The sequence below is a fragment of the Trachymyrmex septentrionalis genome, unplaced genomic scaffold (assembly GCF_001594115.1).
Source record: "Trachymyrmex septentrionalis isolate Tsep2-gDNA-1 unplaced genomic scaffold, Tsep1.0 scaffold9, whole genome shotgun sequence".
Lineage (NCBI taxonomy): Eukaryota > Metazoa > Arthropoda > Insecta > Hymenoptera > Formicidae > Trachymyrmex > Trachymyrmex septentrionalis.
The window spans coordinates 1820812-1842639 of NW_017306091.1; the positions used below are offsets into that span (position 1 = coordinate 1820812).

At 35.8% G+C, this 21828-nt stretch overlaps 3 protein-coding genes across 14 annotated transcripts in view; 1 reads left to right on the forward strand and 2 right to left on the reverse strand.

Moving 5' to 3' along the window:
- Positions 1–3067, forward strand: part of LOC108755683 (ras-like GTP-binding protein Rho1) — a 6843-nt gene extending 3776 nt beyond the window's left edge. For all 8 annotated transcript variants that reach the window (XM_018498839.1, XM_018498837.1, XM_018498833.1 and 5 more), the window contains 3 exons: positions 1736–1896; positions 1990–2373; positions 2583–3067. In XM_018498839.1, coding sequence (XP_018354341.1) covers positions 1741–1896; positions 1990–2373; positions 2583–2621 — 579 coding nt within the window. In that variant the 5' untranslated portion in view covers positions 1736–1740 and the 3' untranslated portion in view covers positions 2622–3067. The remainder of the gene's footprint in view (positions 1–1735; positions 1897–1989; positions 2374–2582) is intronic.
- A 2479-nt stretch (positions 3068–5546) lies between these two features.
- On the reverse strand, positions 5547–8542 carry LOC108755668 (protein disulfide-isomerase A3). The gene is made up of 5 exons (XM_018498806.1): positions 8267–8542; positions 7218–7449; positions 6934–7142; positions 6711–6827; positions 5547–6639 (listed from the first exon to the last, which is right to left on the reverse strand). Exons 1-5 carry the CDS (start codon positions 8410–8412, stop codon positions 5865–5867), a joined length of 1479 nt encoding a protein of 492 aa, XP_018354308.1. The 5' UTR covers positions 8413–8542; the 3' UTR covers positions 5547–5864.
- A 4678-nt stretch (positions 8543–13220) lies between these two features.
- The window catches only part of LOC108755643 (rho GTPase-activating protein 190), a 14449-nt gene continuing 5841 nt past the window's right edge, over positions 13221–21828 (reverse strand). For 2 of the 5 annotated variants that reach the window (XM_018498759.1, XM_018498757.1), the window contains 19 exons: positions 21438–21624; positions 21241–21356; positions 20973–21125; positions 20651–20889; positions 20374–20575; positions 19910–20086; positions 19578–19829; positions 19308–19486; positions 19050–19233; positions 18742–18950; positions 18236–18649; positions 17870–18103; positions 17580–17768; positions 17165–17247; positions 16706–17087; positions 16446–16577; positions 16234–16284; positions 16060–16156; positions 15741–15939 (listed from right to left, as the gene is read on the reverse strand). In XM_018498759.1, coding sequence (XP_018354261.1) covers positions 15741–15939; positions 16060–16156; positions 16234–16284; positions 16446–16577; positions 16706–17087; positions 17165–17247; positions 17580–17768; positions 17870–18103; positions 18236–18649; positions 18742–18950; positions 19050–19233; positions 19308–19486; positions 19578–19829; positions 19910–20086; positions 20374–20575; positions 20651–20889; positions 20973–21125; positions 21241–21356; positions 21438–21624 — 3679 coding nt within the window. Of the gene's footprint in view, positions 15940–16059; positions 16157–16233; positions 16285–16445; positions 16578–16705; positions 17088–17164; positions 17248–17579; positions 17769–17869; positions 18104–18235; positions 18650–18741; positions 18951–19049; positions 19234–19307; positions 19487–19577; positions 19830–19909; positions 20087–20373; positions 20576–20650; positions 20890–20972; positions 21126–21240; positions 21357–21437; positions 21625–21828 lie in introns of all 5 variants that reach the window. The other 3 variants (XM_018498760.1, XM_018498762.1, XM_018498758.1) reach the window with 2 other exon arrangements.

Here is a 21828-nt window from a genome sequence, read left to right on the forward strand (position 1 = left end):
TATATATATTTATATGAAATTTATATATATGAAAATATATACACATTTATTAATATGTGTTATATATGCGTTTATCTCGCAGCTTTCTTTACCTATATCTAACATAAAATGTCCACTTAAAACAGACGCTGAAAGAATGATTAAAAACATGATGAAAACTATCGTGGACCTATGCATCGGATTGCCAAGCAAACCGATGTTTTATCAGGTATCAGTATCAGGTACGACCCAGTCAGTATCTTTTAAGACTTCAGTCCTCGTAGGTCCCACTTTTTCATAGCGCGATCGAATAGACTACAGGACTTTAGAACATATCTCTCTTGTCACTTGCTTTGTAAGTAGTAATATTGATACCATAAGTAAAATAGTAAAGCAGCTAAAGGACATTTTTATTCTCTCAAAAGGAAGAGATCTTCTATGAGATCGGCTTGTGTGAAGACAAGAGACTGCGATAAAATCGAGGAAGAAAAAAGCAAAGAACAAAATTATAGCCTGCGAGGTTTGAGACGTTATTTTATTACGCTCCGACAAGAAGAGGTGTATGTACATAACGCGAGTTACACAGTCTCACGAAGGTTTATCCTAATTTTCTTCTTCCTAACTCTATCCTGAAGAATGCTTTTTAGCCTTATCACTCCTTTCGTATTTGTATTACTTTTCGCTTTCGATTGCAAATATTTGCTCTGCTCCACTCTAATTGTAATAAGTGACGCTGTATAAGAAAAACAAATTTAATAATGTAATTAATCACTGACTCTAATTTTTAATTCTTTCCTGCTATCTCTTGCATCTTGTCGATATATTTTGTTTTTCGTAATATGATTCCATAATATGTATGCCACAAATTTTTCACTCCGCATGCTTTTAGTTCAAACGGTCTGATAGTTTCCTATATAATATCGTAATTAGTTGATTGAAATTCTTTATCAATATTAATTTAACGTTACCTCTTAGTTTGTAAGATATTCCAAACTGTATATATTGACACAAAGTACACGTCTGAAAGATTGAATTTGCAGAATATCGCTCATCTTTTGCACTTAACAAGCATAACGTTATTTATTGTATAGATAATGTTAGTAAGAAAGTCTATTTTGCCCGATTACTTCATATGTAGGATGGAAACAGTTTGAAAATATGTGTACTTCGTACAAATGAGTCACAATTAGCGAGAAACGCGATAAAAGCATAACTAGCGAATGTTATCGCATTGAACACAATACGATTGCGAAATTAATTGTAAAAAAGGATTCTATCTATAAAGCAGTAAGTTATTATTGGTAGAGGACCGCCCATTTTTTGGCAATTATAAAAATATATAAGATGTCTCTCGGGATTTCACCTTGAGGTATTATCTCCCCCTTTATGCAGATAAAACTACATTGATAAATCGATAATAACGAATTAGTCGTTTAAGATAAAATTAATTTATATATATTGTCTTTTTTATATATATGTAAATATGTACTTTCTATATATAATACAATAATATTACAGTAGAGAGGATTTGACGATAGCATATTAAGATTTTGATATCGCAATTATGAAAGTTATCACTAACTTATAATAAATGTATCATACCACTACGTTCCAATTTTCGTATTAATCAATATTCTTATACATTTCTGAAGTGATAAATGTTCTAAATGAGCAGTGTCAAACTTATACATACATCGTGATGATTTTTCTATTTCACTACCACTATACATACCACGTATACTCTTTTGTATTTTAGGATTCATGGCAGCCATTAGAAAGAAGTTGGTTATTGTAGGCGACGGTGCTTGTGGTAAAACATGTCTTCTCATAGTGTTCAGCAAAGACCAGTTTCCTGAGGTGTACGTACCCACAGTATTCGAGAACTATGTCGCTGATATCGAGGTGGATGGCAAACAGGTGCGTCTCGTTTTAAAATATTTTTCTTATTACCTTCGTCAAAAGATCTGCTAAAATTCCTCTTTTAACGACCTTCTCACTTCTTCGAAACAGGTGGAACTGGCTCTTTGGGACACAGCTGGACAAGAAGACTACGACAGGTTGCGTCCGTTGTCATATCCGGACACGGATGTTATCCTAATGTGCTTCTCCATCGATAGTCCCGATTCCTTGGAGAACATTCCCGAGAAGTGGACACCGGAGGTGAAGCACTTCTGCCCAAACGTGCCCATTATCCTTGTTGGAAACAAAAAAGACTTGCGCAATGATCCTAATACCATCAAGGAGCTCGGCAAGATGAAACAAGAGCCAGTTAAGCCTGAGGAGGGTAGGGCCATGGCGGAAAAAATCAATGCTTTCGCCTACCTTGAGTGTTCTGCCAAAAGCAAGGAAGGTGTAAGGGAAGTTTTCGAAACGGCAACTCGAGCTGCATTACAAGTATGTCTCAATTACCTATTCTAATAGTAATTACTAAAAAAAAATGAGAAAATCAGATCGCTAAATTGGGAGTTAATATGAAAAGATATATTCAAATTTCAAGAAATATTTATCAATATATATATATATATTTTTTAATATTACGACATTGCTTAATATTTATTATCGTTGTTAATACATGTACTAATGCAAATATTTTGAAATCTTAGGTAAAGAAGAAGAAGAGGGGAAGATGTAGGCTTCTTTAAGATGTTGTGACAAGTGAGCCCGTGATTACGGGCAAAATTATGGAATTGCGGAACTAGCTGCAAAGAAGCTAGTCATAATACCGCAGATCCCCAGCGGAAACCATGATATAACATCTTACCTTTAATTATTTTACATAATAAAACAAGTCTACTGCAGCAACAAAAAATTAGTAAAACAAAAAAGAAGGTGCAACCGCGTCGACAAATACATATATACCTAATGTTGTAAACTGTCAATGAAACTGAAAGGACTCGAGAAATACTAAGTAAATTCAATACAAGTATACTTATAATCTTACGGAAAACTATAATGTACATTGTAATGACTATATTGATTGTGTAATGTTTAACAGTAATGAATTGTGCTTCGAGTTTAAATGATTAAAACAAAAAAATGATTGTTATACCAACAACTATCTACATTTTACGGTACACAATTATCTTTATCATTGTAGTAATTATTACTATTATTATTACTGTCTCATTATTAATATAATTAATATTATTATTATTATTATTATATGCATTCTACATCTTTGTTTTTTAATCGTAGTGTCTCTTTATTTTGGTAATAAACAAAATGAAAGAAAAATTTTTGAGCGAATTGAGATAAAATATCAAAATATTGAATACGCAAAACGTGCGAAATACAGTCAAAGAGTAATAAGACTCAGAGAAACAATTCGAGAGAACTTTAAATTTTGCATCTTGCTTTTTTATTAAAAATCGTTACATTTTTGCGACTCTTGAATGGTGAAAAGAAAGTAAACGGACATTTATTATATACGCGCATAGATAGATCAACAGATCACTTGGACTTTAAGATACCAATTAGATTAAATGTGTGTATTATTAGTATTTTATTATTATTATTACTTTATTATAATTATGGTACGATGACACTAACATAACGGAGATTATAACAGCGACTACATTTATATTTATGTATTTCGTGGAACGCGTTCTTTGTGTCTGACCAAACCGTGACTGGACTTGCGGTTTGCGCTTTTTTATACACATACATACGCCATCGATATCTTTAGCGTATGATATACTAAACTCGGAGATTATCGGTCGCTCGTGGCGACTTCGTATATATCTCGCTTTTGATTTTGTGTGCCACAATTGTAGAGCCGAGCTACTTCGCAAGATTCACACCAATGTTCGACCTATTTGTTTCACCATTTGAGCTCTTCCCGTTTCGCTTGTGCTGTCGTTTACGCCGAGATGAAAAGAGAAAGAATGATGCTACACTCGTCTTCTATAGATCCGTCTAATCTATTGTAAGATTATTGTAATGAAAAAATTGTCTCTTACAAAGATGACGTTGAATTAACGGCCGCGTAACGCGATGCCTCTCTCGGCCGTTAATTCAATGGGCTCGACTGCGGAATTGTGTTCACTAAGTTCTCTCCTCGTTTCTCTTAGCGAATAGTAGATCTTGTTATTACACAGTACGCTTTTACGGAACTAATGTCTCTTCAAGACATCTGAAGGAAAAAAAGAAGCTTAGCGACACTTACTTAAGATACTTCTGCCACGAGCAAACACGCGCACGACGGATTCGTAGAAAGCAAAGAAAAGGAAGGAAGGCGAAGAAAGAAAGTGAAAAAGAGATGATAGAATGGAAGACGTGTATATTAAGGGATTAAGTTTGCCCGAGTTAATGAGTGCTTTGAGAAATACGTGTCGAATACACGCTTCACTCTACAGGTTGCGCGTCGCTGCGAAGCTCGAAAGTGTTCTTTTTATATTGAGTTTCGTGGTATGTAGATGTGTGTATACACACATCTATATATACGTACATACGTATATTGTATCAATTACGCACCCGAGATATTGTGTATATACATATATGATATAAACTCTACCATATTTTCGCGTATCACGATAAACATACGCGCATCAAGATTCAAATACCGTTTTTCCAGAGCACACACATACACATGTTTACACACCATACTTCATATACTTCCATCGCATGGCAGAGAAAGAGAGCAATAAGCAAAAATTAATGAGAACAGGCTTGATCGTCTAGGAAGATCTTTTAATACTGTCACATGAAATTGATGAACGCGTGTTCGATATGACCGTTCTTTTTAACGAGCTAAGAGAAGAAAAGAAGATATGCATGCATCTCCTACGTCCGCACAAATACATATACACACATACAAGCACACGAGTACTTTTTCCTAAAAGGCTCCGTAAACTTCAAGATTATCGATAAAAGGCGATCTTATGTGATCGTCATAAGCTAATCTTTTTCATAAATAGAGATATTTTGAGACTCGTGTTTAACTGATTTGTACGAGAAGAAAAACCCAAGAAATGAGAGAAGTATCGGCAGTTTTTTTCCGATGTGTGTGTGTGTGAGAAAAAAAAATACTAAATTCGATTTTTATGAATCAGGAAAAAGGAAAAGGGATCATTGATTTTGACTTCCGAAATCTTTCTACCGGCTCACATCCTTTTTCTGCAAAACTACTAATTAAGCTTTTGTATGTAAGACTGTACGATTAACCTACGAACGCTATGATAACAAATTGTAACTAACAATAAACATTTCTTATGACGTATATAATCAGCTCTACTGCTAGATGACACCTGTTAAAGCGAGAAATTTTATTTGCGTTAGTATCTCTTTTTTTTTTATTTTTTTTATTTTAACATGATACTATTCGTATATACATCATAAATGATAACTTATAATTGGCTTCAGGAAAAAGAATAGAAAATCTTAACGTATTTTTCTTATAAAACAATTTATTTTGGCTCTTTCATATATAAACAAAAATCGCTGCATTATCTCTTAACTTAAGAGTAGTCGAAATACGCGATATTGGAATGGAGTGTTGCTTTCTGTATAACTTAATAATTCGCCAAACATCCTAGGAAAGCATGTTGCGAAAAAAAATTTCAAATCGGTTCTGCGCGCTTTATCACGTCATTATATAATCGTTACAAAGTATGTAATTAGTAGATGTAGACAATCCTATATGCTAGAGACACTCCCCCTCCTACCCCCATTCGAACATCCATTTTTCACTTATTGCAAAACGTCTCGCGGAAAACCCATGATATCTGCACTCTAAATGTTATTTCTGTCTATACACATTTGTTCGCTCTTGAATGTACTAGAGTTGCTTTGTGTATTACGTGAGAAAAACTCGCGGATCGCTTCGTAGATTAATGCATTCAAAAATGCAAAAACGAACTTTGTAATCGTTTACATCAGTTAATGTTTTATAGTTCGTCAGTTCTAGGTTTCAGCGCCTTGCCCTTGCGATCGTAGCCCTTGAGCTCGTCGGTAGAGTGCTTGGCAATATACTTGATGAAGTCGTCAAGCTCGCGACCGCCCTCATATCTGACTGGATTGTCCTTAGCATCCTTAGGCGCCCAGTAGAGCGTTGGGAAACCGCGTACTTCGTATGGCGCTGGCACGTCGTTCGCTGTGGCGTCGAATTTGACGATCTCAATATCTTCGTCCACCAGTTTATCACCTAACTCGTCAAATACTGGTGCCAGTTTTTTACAATGGCCACACCAGGGCGCGTAAAACTCGATTAGTGTATCTTTGCCGTTATTGACAACGACTTCGTCAAAGTTCTTGGCAACCCCAACCTTCACGTTACCCGTATTGCTATCTGGGATTGACTCGGATTTGAGATACGGTTCCAAAGCACCGGCCTGCAGATCCTTTAGGAACGCCTCGAACGTGTCCACGGAGAACTCATCTTTGAGAACAAACTTTTGATTCTTATCATCTCGTGCTAGAATAACTGGTTTATCACCCTTTGCATAGTCAATGCCAAAGTCGTTCAGCTCATGTTGGAAGTCATCCTTAGAAGATATAGCGAAGGAGTACGCGGGGAAGTCCTTGGCGACCTTGAGGATCCTGTTACGCCAGTAGTTCGTACCCTTGGCGTTCTTCACGTAATCTACATTGTAGTAGGCAATTACCAGAGGGTTCTTAAAGTCCTGCGCGTTGTCACGAGTGCGTACACCGGCGATACCGTAGCTGTAACAAAGTCGGTGTTAAAAAGTGATTCCAAGATTATCTAAAAGTTTCGATAAAAAGATGAAACTTACTAGTTCTTGGTAACGAATTCATTCACGTCACTAATAGAATCGCTGCCTTTGTATACAATGTTGTTATCTTCGAACTTGTTCTGGAGTATTTTTGGTCGGTAAAGAACAATTGCATTCCTGAAAAAAGGCGCGTTTTAGTTAATACATTTCATTTCTCGAACAGTTACTTTCTTTGTACAAACGAATACAGAAAAATTATCTCTATAATTCTTGAAATACATACTTATGAGATACTTTGTCCAAAATTTCCTTCGTCGATGTGTGAGCGAATTTGACTTTCTCTCTGAGCTTCTTGGAAACAGTATGATGTGCCGCAGACAATGGTGAATCATCCTTTTCAAAATAACCTATCACGACGACTTCGTCAGTTTCTAGGAACGTTTTGTGGCCTTTTTCGCTAGTCAACTCTTGAGATGCCGGTCCCACTTGAGACTGAAACGATAATCACAGGTAAGAAAATTGTACAATTAGACCTTCATAAATAGATAAAAGGACACGAGATGTTACCTTCATGTATTTAACAATGCCGGCTGCTTCTCTAGGACCGTTATAGTCGGACCTGAGCTCATTATGCTCAAAGATCTTGAGTGTCGGATAACCATTGACGGAGAACTTGTTGCAAGTTTCCTTTCCGGCCTCTGTACAGTCGACCTTGGCGAGTGTGATTGGTGGCTCGCTACCTATGAGCAGCTCAGCTGCTTTTGCATACTCTGGCTTCAAACGTTTACAATGCCCACACCTGTGGCAATGAAATAACACATTCTATAATTAACTTCCACTTAAAAAATAATTAATAATATGGTGACAAGCTAATTTTAGTAATAAACTCAACTTCTGGACGAATGTTCAATAACTATTGTTTTACATAAAACTATAATCTCTAAAAAAAAGGCATTAGAACTACTTTTTGCTATTTGGTTATATCTGTGTTCAAAATAAGTTTTAATCTTAAGGCAAATAATCTTTTTTTAGTTTATTATATCCTTTTGAACAAAATAGTAAAAACTAGAAAAAGAAAAGACTGGAACAACCAGCGAAAAATATAAAAAAAGAACAAAAAAATTAATGATAAATAAAATAGAAAAAAATGTATGATTAACACAGTGAAAAACTGTTTTAATATCGTGAGATAAAAAATAAAGGTAACTGTTCACGCGCGACATTCGACAGATTTTGGAGATATCAGAAATTTGGATACGTCATCAAAAGCTAATTGAATAATGCCGTATGCCAATGTTTTGCGCTTCAATTAAACACGCAAAAAGTATATCTCTCGATAGAAGATATGAATCTTATCGTCAACAAAGACTCCGTATTACAACGTAACACAAATTAATTATACTATAAAGAGCTTCTCAAATGATTTCCACTTGATTAATAACGAATGCTTCGTTTTTCTCTAATCCCAGCTATCCGCAATTTTTCTCTCTATCCTTCTTCGTAAATATTTCGTTTTATTGCGAATGTAGGATTCTCGATAGTTCGTAAATGCGAGAGAAAGGCGTTGATACAACGCGGACAGAAAAAAACAGATCCAACGAAGAAGTCTCTCTTACCATGGTGCGTAAAACATGACGAGCGTGTTCTCGTGACGCTCGAGCTCGCTCTCGAAGGTCTCATCGGTGAGTTCCAGGACATCCTTCTCGTCGGCGAGGACACCGAGCAGCAGCAACGGCAGGACAAACAGGCACTTTCGCAACATCCTCACGGCAGTGGATCGTGTGATCACTGATGGTTGGAAGAAACGTCTGTCAGTATTCAGCCGCCTACCCGTTCGTCCACCCGTCGTCGTAGACGTGGCTCTTCCACGAAGTGCCGTGGCTGGCGTTACGCGACGCGATCCGCGCGGTGCTGTCGCGCGCTGATTGGCTGGCGTACCGCTAGCGCGCTGATTGGTTAACCTGCCGCCTCGTGTACCAATTAAACGGCTTATCGCTTCCGTCGCGATTGGTTCATCGCTTACAACTACTACGTAGGTATACCCGGTGTCCGAAAAAAATCATGCTGCTATGCGATTTCTTATCCTACGAGTTTGACAAATCACAAGATTGATAGTCTTTAAATCTAGTCTTAAATCTTTTTGCAAATTGAGATTTGATTTCGATTCTAAGATAGATCAATGCCTATTTAGCTGATTATAGTCAGATAAAATAAGTCACATTTGATTCGAAATAAAAATCTTGTTCCGAAAGACACTGCAATTTCTTTAATTAGATTGACAAAACATTTAATTCTGACTTCTGAAATTCTTAGAAAATTTAAATAATTTCAAAAGAGAATTTTTGAACACATTTGAGCCTATAAAATCGAAAACTGTAAATCTTCGATTTTACTCAATACACACACCACACACACCCACACCCACACGCACCCACCCGCACGCACGCACGCACGCACGCACGCACGCACGCACGCACGCACGCACGCACGCACGCACGCACGCACGCACACACACACACACATGTTCTTATTATTATACGTCTGGTGAATACTTATCTGATAACACAAGATGCGACCTCAAGGCGACCAGAAGATAATGTCAGATAATGTATTCGAATACGTTGTTGATGGACTTGTCTCCATATCACTTTCTACCACTGTATTAACTTTAATTTTGGTTCAGCTATTACTTTATCTTTTTTCTAATTCTTAGAAAACTACTATTACTATTTATTTACACTATTTATTTATTTATCTTTTTTTTTTATTCTTAGGGCTGATTGTTCCATCTTCGGCTAAACGATATGGTAATTTATCTAATGGATAAACAAAAGAGTAAGAGTAAGATTATTAATTTTACTCTTATTGATTATTAAGATTTAACTATCAAGATTAAGATTATAAGATTATATGTAATGCTGCAGTGTTATTAAGTTTTGATTATATAGCTTGAATAAATAAGCTAAATTGAAAACTTTCACAACTCTTTTCAGATAGTAAATTTCTCGCTCTCACCGCACGAAATTGTTAAATAACAATTGCTAACTACCTATACAATAATGCACTTCGCGCTTACAATATGTTAGAATTTTTCCGTACTTAAAAAAAATTTTTTTAAATTATTATCGACGTGTCGACATGCATGCACTTATATATTATAATTATACGTATACCGTGGCGATAAGCCACGTAGAAAAAAGAACTCGGTTTTTTTCTTTTTTTACTCTAGGAAACTTTTAATAATCAAAAGTCCCTCCGTTCATATACAAGTCTGATATAAGACTATCGATACAACGAAGACAGGTTTCGTCCATTTACACGTTGCGTGTTTCATATATATATAATTTATATATATATATTTATTTATATTTATATATATATAATTATATTTATATATGTATACCGATTATTTGCAAAAATCGTTACATGTATATAAATGACGACATTTATAAACGCGTAATTTAGGAAAGGTGGAAACGCATTTGTGAAGGAAAGAGCGAGGGCTGGGCGGACTGGGAGGGAGGGGGAAGGGGTGGGGGCTATCACGTTTGTGATAAGTCTTCCGAAATCGAGGAATCGGCTAAATTTTTCTGCGTCGTCGACGAGATGATTCGGACGCGAGTTTCGGCATCGATACTTTGCGAGCAGCACTGCGAGCTGCACTCCTTCTCCATCGCTTCGCACGTGTATTTGTCGCGCATTTTGTTTAGGTCAAATCACGAGAAGCTGGAGATCTGTTCTTTTCAGCTGCACATGCGAGAAACAAAATAAATACATATCGTTAGACAAAGGATGGGAAGGGGACAGGGAAGGGAGGGAAAAGAAGACGCAGATAAAGAGAACAGATCCGAAGTGTCAGGATCTTCAGTACGCGTAACTGAAGGCGTTTGAAAAGATTTCAGCGAAGGTAGAAATTAGCAGTCCTATCTTGGTCAATATTCTCGTTAGCCACCTTCGATACAAACGGCTATTAAATATTATTATTATTATTATTTATTTATTTATCAGCTATCCGCAATCCAATATTTATCAAAGATTCTTATAAAACCGTAGATCCAATCTCGATCGTTCTCCTACTGATTAGAAAAGGGATTGACTTATTTTTACTTATCAACTTTTTCTCTCATTGAGTCTCTCATTATTAGTTCGCGGTTAACAGGCTATCGCTATTGTTATCAAATCTCAAATATTAATTCTCAGTTCACATTCAAGCACTCACACACCATCGGTTCGGCTCACATTCCCATGAAGAAACGTAGGTCTCGCGGGAGAGAAACGAGGCCGGAAAAAGAAATTATTCATAAAATTTGATGAAATGAAGCAAATAATATATTATTTCATAAAAGAAATACAAAAATATAATGCTATAAATACGTTTTGCGTTTTATCATGCAGAAGGTCGAAGTATAAAATATAAAATATCGCAAAAGGCTAAACTAGTATGCTGAAAGAAATCGGCACACGAATATTTCTCGATTCGTAAACGAGGAAAATTGAGATCCCACGTTTCATTTTATCAGTCAAACGAAAGTTCAATCGATATTATGCAATAAATTAACGATACCACCATAACTGAGAGCCGCTTCTCGCGCGTTTCTTACATTTCTTCACGATTCACCGCCCGTAGATTCAGGGGTGCTCGCATAGTATTTAATCAAGGTAACGGGCAACAAATGAGACGTTCGAGGACGGGTAAAGCTCACAAAAAATGGTAACGAGTGATAAAGGAAGAAACGCGAATAAGAAAAGAAAGAGGAAAGAAGAAGAACGGAGAGAAACGCAAAAATGCAAAGAAAGCAAGGAGGTTTACAATACGCATCATCCCGATGCAACTGTACAACTATAATACATTCGTACATCAAGTCGATGCCATAAATAAAATGGGAAAAAGCAAGGGGTCCATTTTCGCCTACGTCTTTATCACAGGCTACGATAATTGAAGGATCTGTTATATTCGACGGGGGAGGCCGGCCGCCGTCGGGCCGTCCTCGGACAGCGAGAAAGGACAAGCGGAAATCTTAACGGACGTATCGTAGAAAAGTGATTTTTCTCCTCCTCCTTAGGCTTCACGAGAGAGAAGACGCTCGATGGATACGCATCCAGGGATGACGACAATGATGATGATGATGATGATGATGTTGGTGTTGATGACGATGACGTTGATGACGATGTTGATGATGTTACTAACGTTGGTATTGTTGTTGTGATGTTGAGGTTGATGATGAATGACGGTGTGCGAAGGACGTGGAACGTGGTAATCTCGCAATCACTACACGTACCCGTCATCGAGTACACATTTCTTCGAATATTTAATCGCTACATTCGTTTCTTTGCTATTGCTTAATCGTTACATCGTGGATGCGAGAATGCGACAAAGTTGGAAGATTTGATGCAACAGTGACCCAGTTCATTAACAATTTATTTATTGAAATTATTCAGTAACTTGACTGAGAGAGTGTCTAACAGAGAGTATTGTATTCGTTTTCAAAATAGAATTAAACGTTTGTTTGAATTGATAAAAGTATGTAAATTAAATTGTCAGACTAACATACAAAATTCGTGCTTCAAGCGTATAGAAGCTGATACTTTAATGAACTTTAATCCTTCATCTTAAATAATTCAATTCTCAACTTGAAATTTTTTTGTGATTGATGTCTCATCATAAAATAGCATTTGGCATACAATTCTTTAATTCTCCTCCTCCTTCAATCATGAGATTTTTTTTAAATGAGTTAAGTCACTGTCGCACTCTTCAATCGTCGCAATATAGTCGTATAATTTGTGCTAAATTTCTGAATAAACGATAGTTATATAAGAAATGATCGCAAACTTTTGAGAAGTATTATACAAAACACGCATGGTAGATTTGTTGCACCAACGGCGAATTGACAAAAATTCTAGTTAGAAAATTACAATACATTTTCCGTAGATTGTGTTACCTCAATATAAGGGAGTTCTAATAACGCGGAAAAGTCAAGCGGAGACAATCTATTGATGCTAAGACAGATATACGCAATTGTTAAAGGATTAGACCAAGGCATTCTACAAAATCTCTTCATCTTATTTGCATGATATCGCGATCCTATTTAGTAAATCGGAAATGCAGTTATTTTGAAGAAGAAATGATTTGATATAAGTGTAGAAGGAAAACAATCGAGTTTTTATTAAAAAAATAGCAGATACTTTTGCTTCAAAATTCAAGAAATTAACGAAATTATTTTTATATAAGCATGTTAAAGTGCACGAGCACACAAAAGTATTTAAGCAAGCTGGAAGAACATAAAAATAAATATTATAAATATAATTTTATTATGCTAAATAATAAAAAATTATTTATTACTTGTATTAATAAAAATATAAAAATATACTTTCGATGAAAAATATTCTTTTTCATATTCTTATAACTTTCGAAGAGTTTTCTAAATAAATGTAAAAAAAAATGGCTATGCCGCAAGATAAAAAAAATTAATTATATAGTGATTTGTTTTATTTTATTCAATCTTCTATTCTTTTCCTTTAATTTGATCAATTTTCTAAAAAAAAGAATCTTCATTTTTTCAAGTAGTTGGTCTAATTCTTTAAACAATTTAAACAATAAAATAGTTGGTGCAAATCGATCTAATTCATGGGAAAAATTTCCTAAGTGCTCTAACTCAATTATCTATTCGATACACGTAAAATAGACATGTAGAATAGATAAAAATAACTCTTAGTATTGAAATCTCCCAAGCGAGCGTTCCTAACTACTCCGACATGCACCACTTCGCTCATCGACGTGAATAGGTCGCGTCGTTGACATCTTTTTTTCGGCGCGACGTCTTTCGACGTCTTTCGAAATCCCACACGTGAAACATCGACGTCTTTCCCTACTTATTTTAAGAAACATTATACAATTACGTACGTACGAATGTATAAAATCTGTTTTTCTTTTTTTACGACTAAATGGGGAATGTACGATCCGTTCCTTCTTTCTTCCTCCCGTCGCGCGCGTCCTCGCGACGCGTCGATTATAGAAATATCGTTACAACGATTTCCTTACAAATACAGAGTGGCTGAGTTCGCGAGATGCACGTTTCTCACGAGGATCCGTATCGATAAAAAGAGATCTCTTTTTTTATTTCTTCTCTTGCGAAACTCTCGAGAATTCTCTCATGAATTTTACGGACTCGATTCGATTGAAACGTGTCTCTCGCGAGACGATAAAGTAACATCGACGTTCCTTACAGGAATGTTTGCGATTAATCTTCGGGTTACAAAAGTGTATGTGTGTGTGTGTGTGTGTGTGTGTGTGTATATTTTATGTGTGCGCGCGTGTGTACTGTTCCTTTTTTCTTTTATTCATAATGGCTCCAACATTCAGAGGCGACATTTAAGTATCTCTCGGCAATACATTGCGATCGCGAACGCTTGCGGTCGGCTCTTAAACGACACGCTTACTTTCGAATGTTGAGCCGCCAAAAGGCATACATCTGTCGTTACGATCGTTAACATCGAGTTTAAGTTATGGCACACCTACGAAAATGATCCGCTGGATCCGCGGATTCGTGTGAATTCAAAGCGAAGAGCGAAAAAAATAAATTAACGTGTGCGCGGCCGATTAAATATAAAACGTTAGACGGTAGTTCTCTTTCATTTAACTGAATCGTCGGTCCTAAATCCCTTATTCGCGATAGTAGCGTGTTAATAAATACTTTCTGCGTTTTTTTTTTTGCAAAGGTACGAACGAAGAAACGTCTGCTCCTTGCATAAAACGGACTTCTTTTACACTCGAAAAAAAGTCTATGAATTTAATGTCTTGCCTTACAAACTTTGTATGTATCTTAAATCGTTAAAATTCTATGTACATATCCGCTTTAAGAAATCTTAGTATTGTTCGTAGCTCTAAATATTTCTTAAGTTATTTCGATTTTGTTATTTCACTTTTATGTGTGTCTGTGTGAGCTGCGTGTACGAAATGCTTCTTCTTTTTTTATCCTGTTTTCGCATACGCATGTTATCGCTATTTGTCAAGACATTGTGCAATTATATGTAACGCTTTTCGTGTTTCTTTTTTTCGTTTTTACTTTACCATTTTTTTTTAGACGGAATGAATATACGGATTGTATCGTCGTTTGAATTCGCTCAGCCCTGATACGCGGATAAAAACTGTTTAAAAATTCTTGCACGAGATAATCAACATCGATAGAAATGCAAAAGTAAATACATTCGAGAGGCGATTTGTGCATTGGCTAAAAAGGAAACACGTTAAAAATTCTGGCATTTTTGATATCGTTGCTATGTAATATATAATATTCGACGATAAATCTCGTTTTATATACGCTTCGTATCTTTCATAAACGTGGGCTCGACACACCCTCCTTTAAATACTAATAACAGTCTCTTTAACGAGACTACATTAATGTCGTTACTTTGCGCTCAGCACTTTCGTTCTTGGCAATGTGGACAAGAAGACACGAAGAAAGAGAACGGAAAAACGGAGCAAAAAAAAGCGAATAAAAAAAGCAACATCGATCTTACTTTCTTAATAACTACATAAAGAGCTAATCCCTATTATCAAATATCGAGTCGTACATCCCTAATACAATATCAATAAATACATCCTCTGGATACATCCAACATGATACATGCATACTGTTATGACACATGGATTGACTCTTAATATTCTTGTATTATCTAATCCACGCACGTGAATAACCATCATCTTAGGACCATCAATCGATCGATTCCACAAGGAAAAATCTTGCTTGTCGCACATTCCGGAAATGAACGAATGCGAATGACTAAACTTAAATAGACTTTGTTCGTCCACGTTGCATCTATGTGGGACTTGTATTAGTTGTATTACGAGTGCTAAAGCGAAGTTTAATATTAATAACTAACAAACTATATTTTGAGACCAATCGTTTACGCCTGTATCGCAACTGTCGACAACGTATAAAAGAAATATTGAGTTATTTCACGAAGCAGGCGCGCTATTGCGAGGTCTCGGCTGGACGCGCCGCTTCTACCACCGTTGTCCACAAGAAATACTGCAGTCTCGTATGGATGCTGAGAACTATGCACTGCACAGTTAAGTAACGCGTTTCGTCACTACACCATCACAACAGCATCCTCACCACAGAACAGGAAGGGATACTGATCGATCATCGTCTGGACTACGTCTTCCAAGTACGGCCTCATAGCTTCAAATCTGCCGAGGTCGTTGAACTCGATCGGTAGTAACGTAGGCCACCAGCAAATCGCTAAGTTCTTGCTGTCCATACTATTAAGTTTACAATTCTCCGCAACTCTAAAGACGTACAAATTTAAGTTATAGTATAAATGTAAATTATAGAGATAAAGGAAGGCACGATTAAAATGTCTATGAAAGATTTATCTTCACAATTATATTTTTATAATATTCACTTACTTCACGAAGTGCTGGAAGATAAATTTAAGAACGTCAAAGTTTACTGGATTTAACTTGTTGAGCATCATACGCAAGGCTAACAGTCTGCCGCTTCGGTCTGCAATCATTCCAAATTTTGGGATTTAATCTTAATTTGAGTCACACGACTATTATCTATAAAATAAAAGTACTAACCTTCCATGTTCATGCAAGTCGCCGACATAGGTTTGCTAATACCTCGTGCACCTGATATATTAGCATAACATGTGCTTAAAAATACTTTGATTTTTGTTAAAATAATTATAATGAAAATTTAATGATATAACAAACATCTAAGAACTTTTAAAAACAATTAAAATTATTTTTATAAAAATTGTTTAAATTTTTATAATCAAAATTAAACTTACCCGATATATCTTCCAATTCGCTCATGCGTTCTTTATCAATAAGCGGTGGTAATCTCTTAGAAAAGAAGTCTTTCAGAGCTGTAGCGACAGCATTTACAGGAATATCCAAAGAATGTATGTCGACATTACCATCTATAAGTTAGAAAAAATGATAGATTCATGTTACTCATCATACAAAACAGAGCATAAATTTGATTTAAAGGAAAAAATAAATAAAATAGAAAATATAAATAAGATAAAATTTTTAACAAATACTATACCTTCTTCGAACTTTTGGAAAAGTAATTCCACGTGTGCACGATTACCGGGCACCCTATATATCCCTTCCGAATCCAATCCCTCGTCTTCGATAAATCGAACGCACTTCTCGAGGAACAAAGGTATCCGATTCGTTTCGCTCTGCGCAAAATCCTCAATCAAAGGTTGCTGTGATTGACTCGAGATCGGTGTTCCCCCCGGGCCTTTGGTCTGTTTTATCTTCTCCTGTTTCTTCTTTTCTCTCTCTTTCTCCTTCTCCGCATGCTTCTTAAGTTTCTCCTCTTTTTGCCTTCTTTTCTCTAACTTTTCGTCCTCCTTTGCCTTTTGTTTGTCTTTCTTTCTAGTTAGTTTGTCGCTGTCCTTTGACTTATTCAATATACCGAACTAAAAAGCAAGCAATGCAAGTTAATTACATGCGCATTCTGCAATATCGATTTATATTATATATGCTACACACTTACACTGGGAGAATTAATTTCACGTGGCGAGGAAACATCTAGACTTGATTCATCATCTGGAAACGCATTTTCACCTCTGTGCTTGGCTAAAATAATAAGTTTTATGCAAGTTAACGAAAGCATAGATACAGCAACTTAATAGAAAACATTAACAATAAAAAAAAAGAATCAAAACTTAATTAAGAATCGATTTAAACGAAAATATGTTTTTTACATGCACGTACAGATTGTCATTAAATTAGAAACTGTAGGTTGTATTAGATAATTCATTCGAATTATATTAGAAAATTCTCTGCACTAATCATATTTTATTACAAATTATATAATTATTAGAAATTATATCAGTCAACAAAATATCTTATAAGTCTCTCTTATAACAATAAATTCTTATCAAATTAAAATTCACCAAGTTACTTACAAGAGACACTGAACATCTCCTGCGTCATATGTTTCATATTAAACGGATGTTGTAAGTATTGCTGTTGCAGAGAATTTCCGGAAAATCTTTTCCGCAGACTAGCTGCTGCGTATTTATATTGTTTCGATCTGGACCTCGAAGTATGTTCTGGATCGCTCGATTCGGAAGTATCAGGTGTTTCGCTAGATACTGAAAAAGTAGAGATATTTCGCTAAATATCACTATTCACAAGATGTAAGAATTTATAATTATATATACTTAAAAAAAAAATAGAAGAAAAAAAATGTTACCTCTCTCTGCGGGATCAACACGCCAATTCTTTTCGTCTTTCATGTTATAGTTGAGGCCGACATCCCCGCTACCCATACTGGCTAATGATGGCACTTTTGGCGTCGCGACTGGTATCGCAGTGCGTTTCTTGCGTATTCGTTTATGCGACGAAGGTTTTTTATTTCCTTTGCCCAAAATATCCGTCGCTCTTTGTCTCTCCAAGGAACTCCACTCCGAGTCAGAATCGCTATATGCTGTGTGTTCGTGTATGTACAATTATTCATAATTGTGTTTGTATTATGTACAATTATTCATAATTATTATGAATACTTGTACATAAATTTAGTGTTCAAAAGATTTCTAACATAAGAAGACAAGACACTTACATGGCTGTCCCTTTTCACGTCGGTGACGCAACTTGGACTTATTGTTGCCGATAGAATCTTGAACCAAGGCGTACATATAATCGCCATCGTAAGCGGAGTACATGTTCGGAACAACGTCCTTCACCTGCGCGTATTCAGAACCGAGATCTACTAGTTCTGGAGTAGCGAGAGGAGCGTGACCCATTGTTAATTTCGGACCGTGCTCGTCTTTCTCGCCAATCGTCATCCTGGCTATAACATCCGTTACATTGGAAAAGTCTTTCAGATTAATTTTCCCAGGTTGTTTCAAGGTCTGACTATTGCCTTTCGGCCGTGGCTTAGCCTGAGAGATATATCGTCGACCTGTCGTGAAAGCTCTGTGCGAGTAACTGTTAGTAACTCCGTCTTGATGCATAAATGTGTCCTTTACCCAACCTATACAAAGAAAAAAAATTTATAACTCGAGAAATATTGAAGAATCGCGTTGTGACATTGCTCGATACAAGTTGCTTTTGTCTATTACTGACCAGACAATTTATTCGTGATATCTTCATTTTTCATTAAATCTCTCTCCCTCTCTTCTCGATAGAAATCAACCTGGCTGTAAATGTCACTGTCGTCGCTTGGAGTGGCTCTGTGATCGGCGAATTGTTCCGTCAAACCGGTATCACCTAGATCACCGTCGGGCGTCAATTGTTCGTACGACTCGGAGCCGCTTCTAAAAGTTACAGACATACTGCTTGACATTAGACTTGGGGTCACAAATATATTTAGATGCTAATAGATCTGTACGCTCAGTTTGCGAGAGGCAGTAAACCGCTTCTAGAATAGTTACCCGTCATCTGGTGTTTGAAGATGATAGCTCTCATGTCGTGGTGGCGGCATTGGATGCAAAGCCGAATATTCTAGGGTGCCTTCTCCGCTGTCATTCAAATTCCCTGGCTCCTCCATATTAAACGCCTGCTCAATCTCCGGTTTCTTTTCCCATACCACTTTGAAGAAGGGCGTGTAAAACGCGGCTGTACATTACAAAATGATGCGTTAGGAAATGAGTTCGTCAAATACTGAAGAAATAAAAACTGGAGTTTCTTACTTTTTTGTTGACAACTAGATGCGGATGTCATGAAATGCGCCTCCAATTTATCCGCTATTGCGTTTCCCTCTGTGATAAGTAAGTGACTTAAGTCGTTACTGAAGAAAGCATTCGCACCGCCAGTATCAGTCACAGCCATTATTTGTATCGGCAAATTTGGTATATTGGTGGAAAAAGCACTATAAGACAAAATATATGTAATAAAAAAATATCTGCAAAATAAAATATTAATTTTTTTAGATGCGTAAACGGCGTGTTACGAGTACATACTTTAGAGTTGCGAGAGAGGCTTTCCTCTTTGTGGAGTAGACGAGTATAAAACCATGTACTAATTCATCTCTAAATGCATTGGCTCCATGAAAACTCGAGATAATGACTTCAACTCGACGTTTACATTCTCCCAAAAACGTTTCCAAAACTATAGATCTATCTCCGCTGAGAAAGCAGCATTGATGATTGAGTAAAGGGCCGAGAACGTTTTCAACTGAATAAGGATCGCCGCAGAACATACACATTATTATTCTGAAATAAAACGTTAGATAAAATATATTCGCCTATATAAATTAACTAATTAAATGTAAACATTACGATTAATAGTCTACCTAATATCAGGCTCCAAACATTCAATGACACTTTGATATATATTTAAAAAACCAGCTCTGTGATTTATAGATTGTATAAGTTGTTGCAAAGCGTCCTTTACCAATGAAGTCGGAAACCTTTTGTGCTTCTCCTGCTCCAGATCGTCTATACAGACATCGATAAACGGACACTGTAAACTACGAAATCGATAAGATTATTATACGCTCGACAAATTTTAATTTGTATGATTAATATAATTAACTGAGTATTAAGTCGTGTCCTACAAATTTCTTTTCTTTGAAATATTAAGCATCTGGCTAATAAGATAGTAGTCTTTAGTTTTTTCTTTTTTTAATCTACATTAAAATATATATAAGAATTACTTAATCATTTTTATATACTTATAAAAGAGATAAAAATTAATCCAGACAAATTATGCGTAGTATAGAACGTGAAAATTACTGTGTACTAAAGATTAATATACCTGTCGGCGAGATTTTGCCCCTCTTCTCTGAGCTTCATGGCCTCCATTTCATCAATACTAGCTTCTGGTATAAACATTATTACAATGGGCAATCCTTGAAATGGTAGTCTATCCTCTTGTTCTAGATTTGATAACAAGGTTTTCTCTAAAGAAGATCGAATGTATTCGAATGAATCTTCATTCGAATAGATACAAAAAGATCCTAAAACGAGAAAGGCACATCCATTGTAGATAATATTTTTGTAACATACAGAGATGCAATCAGGAGAATATTTACCATGCGGCATAAAATCGGAGGTAGTGAAGGAATTATGCGGCAGTCCGACATCGCCGTCTATGATGCGATATCCGAGAGTATAGAGTTGACAATCTATTTCCACTTCGTCATCATCTGTTTGTGCCCTTATTTCGCGAGCAAACTCTTCGCTTAGCCCGTTACTTCCAAGTATAACTAAATTTAACTGATTGTTGTCCGACGTTAACTGCCACTGACTACTGTGATTCCATGAGGAAGGTCTGTTAGAACGTTTTCAGAGTTGTGTTATGAAATAATTCCATAAACTATATAATCATGCATGACGAAATATTAACTTCTTCACCTGTGTGCTTTTGTTCCGAGTATTCTTTCTATAAGTGCGTCCATGCAATTTGGATATGCAGGGCAATGCTCCCTTATAGGACAATGTACAAATCCCAAATGTTGAAACAACATTAACTTTCTATCTTGATCTAATCTATCTAATGCTTTGTATCTAGAAGCATAAAAATTGAAGTTGATTTATACAAAAAAATTTTTCCTGTATAATGTAGAATTAGAAAAAAAAAATTATTTAAAAATATAATATATTCAGTACATGAGAGGCGTACCTAAAATCATCCAATAATGCGTCTGTAATTTCTTTTATATCATCTTGTGTAATAGTTCCCGATGGAGCTATACTCTTGAAATGATAAAATAAATCAGCATGTTCCAACAATAATTCCTGTAACGTATCATAGTATTGATTGCACGTATTCTATATGTAACATATAATACAATAATATGTTTATTCCAAACGTCTTACTTGAAAATTGTGCTTTGCTTTTTCAATAATTTCTTTTTGATGCTGATCATAAATTTCTTGACAATCGTGATGAGAAAGCTCTTCAAAGCATTCCCTACCCATAAATAAAACTCTAACTTCAGACAAGTGTTTTCCAGGCGTAACATAACCAGTTTCCTCCAACAATTGTTTAAATTGTTTCTTCCATCTAATGGAAATTAATTATAATTGACAAAAAAGAATTTTTCAAAATAATAATTGAACATGTCACGAACATAATATTAAACAACTATAACATGTTAAAGTGTGCTTTACTATTGTTCTTATTTTTTTTTTATTATTACGCCTTTATTAAAAGCCTGTATTTACGATAGAAATTAATAATTAACTGAAATATACTATTCTTGAAGTT

Bases quoted from the DNA above. Each gene is read 5' to 3' on its own strand.
- LOC108755668 (XM_018498806.1), bottom strand. From the start codon at position 8,412: ATGTTGCGAAAGTGCCTGTTTGTCCTGCCGTTGCTGCTGCTCGGTGTC. The intron at 7,450-8,266 runs GTAAGAGAGACT...TCATTGCCACAG, and splicing joins GTCATGTTTTACGCACCATG to GTGTGGGCATTGTAAACGTT. The intron at 6,640-6,710 runs GTAAGTTTCATC...ACTTTGTTACAG, and splicing joins GAATTCGTTACCAAGAACTA to CTACGGTATCGCCGGTGTAC.